At 39.5% G+C, this 10,437-nt stretch overlaps 1 protein-coding gene across 1 annotated transcript; it reads right to left on the bottom strand.

Moving 5' to 3' along the window:
- Window positions 1–1,894: 1,894 nt before the first annotated feature.
- tfa (transferrin-a) lies at window positions 1,895–8,845 on the bottom strand. The gene is made up of 17 exons (XM_071492516.1): window positions 8,615–8,845; window positions 8,371–8,519; window positions 7,757–7,859; window positions 7,445–7,636; window positions 6,797–6,923; window positions 6,521–6,576; window positions 6,088–6,251; window positions 5,769–5,922; window positions 5,493–5,656; window positions 5,291–5,387; window positions 5,171–5,191; window positions 4,690–4,854; window positions 3,927–4,077; window positions 3,423–3,490; window positions 3,137–3,318; window positions 2,406–2,598; window positions 1,895–2,244 (listed from the first exon to the last, which is right to left on the bottom strand). Exons 1-17 carry the CDS (start codon window positions 8,652–8,654, stop codon window positions 2,198–2,200), a joined length of 2,073 nt encoding a protein of 690 aa, XP_071348617.1. The 5' UTR covers window positions 8,655–8,845; the 3' UTR covers window positions 1,895–2,197.
- Window positions 8,846–10,437: the final 1,592 nt, after the last annotated feature.

Raw genomic sequence — 10,437 nt, 5'->3', positions numbered from 1 at the left:
AAGTATAATGTAATAAAGACAGTACTGTTAGTTCAATATGGCTGTGAGCCCATTGTTTGTTGCTGGTTGAATATGTAGCTAATTAACTTTCCTGATAACTCTCTGTTTTGTTTTGTTTTTTGTTTTTTGTTTTTTCAAAATATTATTCATTTCCACCATTAATCCAGTGACCTATTGATGTTAACCTTACCTTTTCATGTCCTGGCTGAGCTGAAGTGTTATTACTGATATGGTGTTACAATAATAAGTGCCCCGTCAACAACTGATGGGAACATTAATAGACCTTAACTTTACACAAAGCGGAGATGCCAGTCTTGCAGCACTAAAAGGAGTGTTTATGTTCCCAGGATGTGATCTAACATGTGACAGACCACTGGTATCAATGCTTAAAACATCGAGCCATGGTATCAATACTTCAGGGGTTGATCCATGCACCCCGAATGGTGAGACTGTTTTTGTCACTCTTCTTCCTTGTCGTCAAAGCATTTTTGATCTTGCCAATCACAGTATACTGAGAAAAATCATATTTGAAGAGTGCTAAAGCTACGATAAAGTAAAGTGATAAAAGTCCTTTATCATGTCATGTGAAGTATGTTTTAGCTAATGAAATGTCCCATGCAACAGAGATATTGTACTCCGGCTGTGCCTAATTGCAAGGACAGCTAATTTGTACCCATGGTGAATAGATAATTACAGTGGAAATGTGTTGCAACAGGCAGTTATTTTTGTTATCCAGTAATATGATTAATTTCCTTATTGATCAATTAATCTTTTATTTCCCCATAAATGTGAGTCTCGGAGTCCAGGGTTATGTATTCAAATTGCATAATGTTCTAACAAACAGTCTAAAACCCAAAAATAAACCAGTCAAATATGACTGGAAATGCAGCAAATCCCCACATTAGAGAAATGGGATTAATCAAATGTTTCAGATATTTACTTGAATGAAAGAATCGATAAATCAAAGGTTGCTGATTAATTTTCTGTCAAATCAACTAACTGATTAATGCAGTATCATCTTTAAAAATTATAAATGTGGTGTGTAAGAGACAAACAGGGCACTGAACACTCAACCAATCAACCTGGCACAGTGGCTACTCTGGGGCCTCGGGTGGCCCCATAATATTTTTTGTGTTTATTTGTGATAACTTGATTAACAGCTACTGTGTTTGGGAATGCACTTCTAAACAGAAACAACAACTATTTTGGTAACTGATCAACTGTAATTTTTCAAGCAAAAACACTGAGCATTTGCTGCATCTCACCTCCCAAATATGAGGATTTGATGCATTTCTTTGTTGTATTTGACAGAAAACTATCAAAACAGATCACCTTGTGCTCCGGGAAATTTTTACCTTTCTTACAGATTATAGAATTGGCAGATTAATCAAGGTTAATGAATTAATTAAGCTTCTACTGACTGTGCAGTCTACCTGTAGTCTAGAGAGACTGGTGTCAAAATATACATGGTGCTTATTTCTAAATACACTTTAGTTGAGCCAAATTACCACAAATGAAACCTTTTTTTTCTTCCTTAGTGCCTAGCGAGTTGTTCCAGCCATGCCAGCTGCCTCAGCCAATGAGAATGTGTTTGTCTGTTTGCTTAATAATGGATTTGGATTTGATCCATGTACTGTGAAAATTCTGTTTATAGATTTTGAATTGGAAGGTGATTTTTTTTTAGAGGCTTTACCGAGCACCCAAAAAGCACCATGTCCCATATTATCGGTGCAGCCCACTCAAACAGATTATCCCAAGAAGATGTTTGTTTATTTATTATTTATTCGCTTCCACAGCCTGAAGAAATGCAGCTGACGGTGCAGACTGAAGAGGGCTGGTATGCTTCAGACATTAAAACAATTATAAAAAAACAAACCATACTGTCACCACAGAAGAGCGTTAAAAAGGTTTTATTTGAGAAAAGTGACAACAAATCATAGTTGATCTAGCAACAAAGACAGTGTAGCATTTTGTTTCAACAGCATGAAAATAGCTACATGTGGACAGGGCCGGTCACATACAAGTTGATTTGTGGGTTGTGATAGTGCAATGCATCTGTTTGTTCCTCTAAAACAGGTCTACAGCAGGATCAGTAAGAAAATACTCAATGCAATTTTTGGGTTGAGTGTGGGAAGTGTGGGTAAGGTGCTGGAATCACTGTGAGCCATCTGAAGCACCACATGGTCCATGGTCATCACTAGTTTTTTTGCTGACAGGAATGGAAAGTGCAAGATTTCTCCAGATCTGTTGGGAAAAGAAAAATAGAAAAAAGTGACGTGAGAATGCAGAGCAGAAACCTACTTCCATGGTGTGGTGATGTGTCTGGGCTACAAGGATACACTTTTATAGTTAATCTGTTAAATTACTGTCCTATTCATCTTTGTTTAACCCACAGTAATACAAACCTGAAGCGGTTTCACTGCACTGTCTGAGTGAATTCATGGCATTCATGTACTCTACTCCCAAAAACTGTTCAAAGTTGGTTCCGGTTTGGATCTCCTGGAGACATTTAGTGGAGTCCTTGAAGAGGAGGTTCTTTCCTCCATCTGACTGGAACATTCTGAATGAGGTATCACTGCCACTGTTTCCAAACTTGGCCTATAAATAAAGAAGAAAAACAAATTCATTTTTTAAAAATGCAAGGTATCTGAGAAAACAATTTTCGTTTTCGTTTGTTTGTGGGTGCAAACAATGAGGGAAGTCTGATCTAAAAACAAACAAATACAAAAGAGTAGAAAAAATTTGCACTTCAGTAAAAACATTCAAGAAATATAAAAACTAAGAGGAGAGGGTGAATGGTGGCACGGTGAAGGGCAGAGGAGAGGTTTCTGGAAGACAAATTAACGCTATCCAGCACGAGCGAGAAGTTAAAACAAACGTAACTAGAAAGTGAGTGCTGAGTTGATAAAATGCAAGATACTGAACCACAAATAGCCCACGATTCGTTACTGGTATGTGAGTCATACAAACTGCTGTTGAATGAGTGAATGCGTCTTGTAGTGTAAGGCACTTTGAGCGGTTGATGACTAACTAACCTGCCCTTCAAAAACACCACAATTCTGCCTAAAAATCTAATAAAAAGGGGCATGTACATCCCTCCCTCAAACAACCAAAAACTTAAAAGTTGATCACTGACCTGCTGGTCCTGGAGAACGCGGACCACATCGCCGCGGCTCTCTGGACGAGTCACCACGGCGTGTGCGGGCACTTTAGCCAAGTTGCATGAGAGGAAATCAGAGACTGGCACTGGACCCTTGCCAGGGCAGATCAGCTCATAGTCAGCAGAATTCACACCAGCAGCCCATGTCGGACCATTACCTTTGAAGAGAAGAGGTGGGATGGGAGAGTGCTGTAGCTTTATAGGGAACAACGCTGTCATAGATGAGAGATGATGTGAAAGCGTGTCAGTGTCCATCTCTTACCATCGCTGTTTTCGCCAACGATTGTGTGTTTGATGAAGGCAACATCACCGGCACCCTCCACGAGACATCTGTAATGACATGCAAAACATAACTAGAGTAATTAAAGGAACATTTGACATTTTTGGAAATATGTGTTTTTCATTTGTTGCCAAGAGAGATTAATACCCCTGTGATATCTGTGTGTTAGTAGGGAGCTGGATTTGGGAGGCAGTTATTTTAGCATAGAGAATAAAGCAGGGAGGAACAATTAGCCTGGCTCTCTCCAAAAGTTTTAAAATAAGTGTATTAGCACCTCTACAGCTCACTTATTAATACAATGTAACAATGCTAACAACCTCATGGTTCAAGCTCCTTATTTAGCACTCAGAAATGAGGATGATATCAACCTTTTCTTATTCTCAGAAAGAAAGTAAATCTGTGTATTTCATAAATTATCAAACTAGTGCTTTAACATACATGTACATAAAACTTTATGTAGAGAATAACTGCACCATTGCTTCCTACCTAAAGGCTCCAGCGTAGCCATAGTACTGCTCATCAGCACTTGCTTTGCACTTGGACTCATCACCCACAGTTTTGCGACTGCCGACACACTGAGTACAGAATGGAGAGGTGGGATCTGCTCCGGGGGCACAGCCGCTGCTGAAGAACTTTGCTGAGGAGAGGAAGTGAAACAGTCAGTACAGTGTGTTGGTGTTAAATTTGGACATGTGCAAAGGGCAGACATGGCTCTTAACAATTACATATAAAAATTAAATGGTTTTGCAAAATCCATTTTGGTGGAAACATAACTGCTGCTTGGATGCTTGGATGTTAATTGACAATTATTTCTAGTGTTTTGATGTGCTAGAGCACAGACGTTGCAGACGGTGGGCAGGTTGGATGCTGGGTTTACATAGCACATGATTTTGACTCAGATTGGGCTGAAGCTACAGTAACACTTGTTGAAGTTGGGGAGAGACCGTAGTTTTCATTGAATATTTAAAATTAAACAAGTGTTGAGTTGCCTAAACATAGTGCAAACATTAAAAAAAAACACAAGTGGACATTGTGTGATTAAATACATTAGATATGTGAACATTTTGCAGATACTGTATTTTAAATAAAATGTTTTCTGAAACCATTGTTGGGAAATATACTCTGGGCGCCATTCTTTTTCTCTCAAAATGTATTAAACATAAATAAATAAATTCAGTTATTATTTAATTAAGAATTTTCCTAATGGTCACAGTAGGTGCTTTGCTTAGATAAGCACACGGTTACTTACTGAAGTCACAGTCATTAGTCCTTTTGTGGATGTGACCCATGGGGATGTTCCAGCCTGCAGTTCTGCCGAGCCCTGTGTGGCAAGACCTCTTGCCCTGCAGGTTGTCCCAGGTCACCCCTGAATTTTTCTTTACCACAGCGACAGCATAGTAAGAGGAGGCTCCAGCTACAAGAGTGGAAGCATAAAAAGAGATAGATCAGAAAACTACCAACCATATGGTTATTAGTTATTGTTAATACAATTCTAAAAGGGAGATACATGAGTATTGTTATAGAGGATTAGATGGGCAATGCTTTATTTTACTCTTCTGTAATTTACAAACGATTTCCTAATAATTAATAGTTAAAGAACTATGTAATTTTAATATTCGTTATGGGGAAAACATAAAGTGTTCAGTTTGTTAACTTGCAATTATTTAGATCCAATCAACTGTTTTTCCATGAATGAATATGTATATAGAAAGAACAGAAACACTTATTACCGTTAGGGTTGCCGCACTGCCCTGTGGAGAGAGACAAATATGCAAATATTACTCAGGTAAAAAAGGTGGAATAAAAACACAGGATCGTATGATGATTTCTCTACTATCTAGGTATCGTACCTGCATCATACTGCTCCACCATAGCAGGAATCAGACCACACTTCCCAGCTGTGTACACCTGTCCTCCATCTACTGCCATTGCATCAGCCTCCTTGCGCTGCAGGACAATTTATGCAACAGATAATCAGAAACAAATGCATAAAAATGCAGCACATTCTCAAGTCAGTAACACATTTCCGTATTTACACAAAGACTGTTTTACCATGATCTTTTTCAGGCACTCTTCAACTGAGGGAGCATTCTGGCATTCGATGGCGGAGCCTTCTTCACCCACACTGTTGATGGTCCACTGGTCGCACTTGGCGGTCTCGGCGTGGCCGACAGAGCACCATTTAATAGCACTGGATGCAGTGCCTGGGGTCTGTTCTGGAAATTGACGCAAAATATAACCATAAGCCAGTGGCCGCTGTCAATTAACATGTTTGTCTGATGGTTCGTACGTCAATCTGTGCGTTTTATCAGCTCATGTTTACAGTACCTTTCTTAAGGGAACGAACGATGCTCATGTATTCAGCACCCAGATACAGGAATGAGTCTGTGTTCGGGGGCAGTCGCACCAGCTTCGTCACTGAGTCCTTGAACATCAGGTTCTTGGCAGGTGAATAAGCTTCAGATGAGAAAAGGTTGAATCCCTGAAAAGACACAGAGTAAGCCAATCCATTATGAAAACAATGAAGCATATTGTGTGGCAAATGAAACACAACTTAGATGTTTAAATGAATCGTTGTGCCCTCCCACTTCTATCTTATCAGGCAGTCAACTCTACTGCTCACTCCTGCTGCTGTAGTGTGCTTTACCTGTACTGACTGAAGGCTTGTCCAGATCAAATCAGCCAGCTGTTGGTCTTTGCGGGTGACAACAGCATGAGCTGGTACCCTGGCCAGGTTGCAGGTTTTATAACTGTCGATAGGTGCTCTGGTGTTATCCTTGCACAGCAGCTCGTAGTTGGCCTTCACAGAATCTGAAAGTGTTTCACAACCATGATTTAAACATGTTTTTTTATTTTGTTTTTTTTTTTGTTTTAGCTCCAGTTCTAAATAAATCTCTCGCTACTATGTTTATGTAGTTTATGGTTTAGCAAAGGAGTATTTTGTTCATATAGACATATTGGGCAGTCCCACAAGTATTATATCAGTTATGGAGTGAAAATCTTAACTGTGATTTTACGGAATTACTCATCTTTTTTTCAATAATCTATTACATATGAGAAGTGATGATTGTGAGACTCACCAGGAACAGTGAGGTGCTTCACAAAGGCAACTTCTCCTTTGTCCTCCACCAGACACCTGTAAATAGACAAATCCACAGGTGCATCAACATTAGAGGTTTAATCATCAGCAGCAGTGTTGTGTATTTTCAGAGAGAGAATGGGCTTAAGAAAGCATCAAATCAGGTTTACAGACTGAGCTGTGAGTGGCTATTGTATTTATAGAGAGGTATGTAGAGGTAGATATAGTGCAATAAAAATCATGGTAGAAAGATAAAGAAAAAACAACTCATACTTACTGGAAAGCACCATCATAATCATAGTATGGCTCCTTGTGGGACCTGGAGCAGTCTCCCTTGCACAGCTCACACAGTTTGGGCCTTGATGACCCTGGGACACAGCTTTTCAGGAAGAATTCGCTCACGGCTGCAAAACAAAAAGCAGTGTATTTTCATCATTCGTTCAACCAGTCAACTTTTTCAGAATTTTTTTCCCCAACATGAAAATACTCTATCCTCCATTTATTTTTGTTTGCTTTGGAGGTGCTTGGACATCAGCGTTGCTTCTCACCTCTGGAGACAGCTCTTGGTGAGTAAAGGAATGAAGTTTGATGCTGAGATATTAATGTTTCTGCTAGACTGGTGAGTAAACAGCTGTTAATGCTAACATTGAGTCTGTAGCAACAGCAAAAACTTGCATATGTAGCTCCTTTAAAGTAGTCAAATTTAAATATATTGATTATAAAAACACTGACATCAGCCTAAGAATCATACAACAAAATGATGAAGGAATAGTTCAACATTTTGGAAAACATACTTATTTGCTTTCTTGCTGAGAATTAAATGCGAGAATTGATACCATTCTTATGTCTGTGTGTATTCCACCCTGTGATCAAGTGTGATGTGTAACTTCTTTGTCTTGAGGATTGTTTGACACATTTAACTCACCTTCCTCCACTGGTTTGTCGTCAATGCCTCCCCACGGAAGAATATTCATGGACACCAGAGTTCCGATGGGAATGTTCCAGCCTGCAGATTTCCCCAACCCAGTGTGACAAGTTTTCTTCCCCCGGAGGTCGTGAAGGCCGAATCCAGTGTTCTTCTTCACCACAGCAACAGCGTAGTAGCAGGTGTCCGAAGCTAAACGCACACAGCACAATTGTGAGCAAAAGGTTAAACCATGCGGCTCATATAAAATTCTAAACAAACGTCTTCCTCGTGCTTAGTTCATCAGTAAAGGCAGCTGATTAGTAAACATACTGGGGCCGTAGTCCTCAGCAATAATGGGATGCAGGTTGTAGTTGATCAGTCCAGCTGTGTAGATGTCCCCTCCATCCAAAGTGATGGCATCTGCCTCACCAGCCTGTCAGAAAAACACGGACCTTTACCAACCAGCAGCATGATGTTTACTCTCTCTAGCATTTAAAAGGATATTGATCATTAAATACAGTGGAAATGTATCAAATATCGAGACGTGTGTGTAGCTACTTTGCATGCAAACTTTAATTGTATGTTACTTTACACATCTGTTCCACTATATTTCATAGGGAAATATATATATGTTTTGCATCCAGATTTTACATACAAAAATTCAATAGTTTGTGTCATATGATGCAATTTTGTAGAATTTTGTAGTAAATGTAGACATTTACTTTATCTCAGCACATTATCGAGGTCTTGTTACTTTTATTTAAGCAAAGAATCACTTCTTCCACCAATCTAAATTTAAACTGATCAGCCATTTTACAGGCTAAAAGGTGAAATCAGCTGTTCACACCGGAGGCAGAGCTGCGAGGGGATTTGCTTTTTCATACAATGATGTCTTCAACACATGTCACGGACCGCGTGGTGTGGATGAAGTGCATTTTCCTGACCTTGATAGCGGTGATACAGTCGATGGTGTTTTCTTTCCTCACGCAGGAGAAGGCCGGAGCTGCGGTGGCCAGGTCCGAGCACTTCCGAGACTCCTGGTCCGACGTGACGCACCATCTCACCTTCTCAGCGGGGGCCGCGGACACGGCGGCTGTGGGCGCACAAGGGGGAAATGACAAATGTAGATGAAGCTGCTGGCGTTCAGCAAACCTGTGACTAAAAGTGCCTGTGCAAAAGTGTCTTTACCGAGGCATCCGAGCAGCGCCACAAGGAGGAGAGGCTTCATGTTGGACACCGGGGTCTCCAGGTCAGTAGAGCAGAGAGACAGAGAGGGAGCTCCGGCTTTTATAGCAAAACCTCTGGCTGGAAAAAAAAAAAAAAAAAAAAAAAAAAGATAAAATGTCACAGTTTGCTCAGGTTTCCTAATGTGTGCCTGCGCATGTGTACTTTCGTGTATCGGTACACGGGTTGACAGCGAATACACAGGGTACAAATCCGAAATTTCCTCATAATGGAAAGTCACAGGCTCCCCCTTTGGACCTGTTTAACCATTGTTTGCACTGAAATCTGAAATCGTCCAGAGGCACAGAAAACAGCATTGTGCCCACAATCACAAAGAAAAAGACAGCTCAAGTGAAAAGGCAACGTTGTAAATATTTAATGACTTTATCTTTTTTTTTTTTTTTTAAATATGTTTTTGACATTTATACCTCATAAGCCTCATAATCATTTGGTCTCTCCTGTTGTATTCTGTGTTATTGTTTGACTCCTGCTCTTTGAGGACAAATGAAGTGGCTTTCATTCTCATTGGTCAAAAAGAAAAACAGTGTGAGCAGAAAGGACTTTGAGGTAGCACATAACTGAACGACTCTCTCTTGCGATTTTGCCAATGCAGTGAATTCACCCCAAGCAATCTGCTACTGCAAACAGAAGAAACCAGTGGTGGAAGAAGCTTTCAGATTCTTCACTTAAGTAAAAGTTGCAATACCACAATGTGATTACAAGTAAATGTCCTTACTTCAAAATCTTATTGTAGTAAAAGTGCAAGACTATCTATCTAAGTAGTAACTAAGTAACTAAAATTATAATCTACAACATAACCAGTAACTATAGCTGTCAGATACAGGTAACAGAGTACAAAGAGTACATTTCCTCTGAAACAAAGTGCGGAGGGAGTATGAAGTAGCAGAAAATGAAAATACTCAAGTACAAATAGCTCAAACTTGTAGTCACACACAGAGCTTGATAAAAATGTACCTAGTTACATTCCACTACTGGCATTAACAAACCATTTCTTTCTTTCTTTCTTTCTTTCTTTCTTTCTCTCATTTATTTATTTTTTTTTTGCATATGCTAGCTGCTCTTCATCTATTGCATAACATTCTTATCCTAAAATTGTATGATTTGATCATGAGACCTAGTACTGTATCCAGCTTATCAAGACAGAAAAAGGCAGTTTTGGGGGCACTGAGTATTGCAAAATCTGAAGTTATATAGTGTATTTCTTGGTAAGTATTCAGCTACTTCCTGGCAGAAAGGGTAATGGCCCTGTGCAATATCTTTCAAGTCAGTTACTGTGACCATCAGGAGAGAAGAAAAAGGTGGAAGTATTTAAAATATTGCATTTGTCAAAGTATTTCAAGCTGCAATGTGTGTAACTCACATAGGAGCCATGTTTACAGAGTCAATATTACCCAACAGAAGAGCCAAGGTTCATGTTGATTTGTAAATCGAACCAATAACACCTCGTCCTTTGTTGTCATCTGCCAAATATTGAAATATCGTCCAACAACTTTCACAATAGATTTCATGGTTTTTTTTAGCTGCCTTATGTGGTGCAAGTTTGGAAGATCCAGGACATGATACTGGATGAGTGGATGGATTTCAGCTGAGGACAATGTCCTGATACTTTAATTTGAAATAAGAAGAAGGGTTTGTGTTGCTGGTATCAAGAAACCAATTTGATACCGATGGAATAAAGAACCAAAGGATAAATTACAATTCAGGCTGAATTTTACCGAAATAAATGATAAAATCTTTTTATTTGCCGCGGCGTGGTAATCTAAGGA

This window comes from Trachinotus anak, unplaced genomic scaffold, assembly GCF_046630095.1.
Source record: "Trachinotus anak isolate AG129_WGS33_773 ecotype Australia unplaced genomic scaffold, CSIRO_AGI_Tana_v1 ptg000012l, whole genome shotgun sequence".
Lineage (NCBI taxonomy): Eukaryota > Metazoa > Chordata > Actinopteri > Carangiformes > Carangidae > Trachinotus > Trachinotus anak.
The sequence above is the reverse complement of the archived record's forward strand: the minus strand, read 5'-3'. Positions and strand labels throughout refer to the sequence as shown.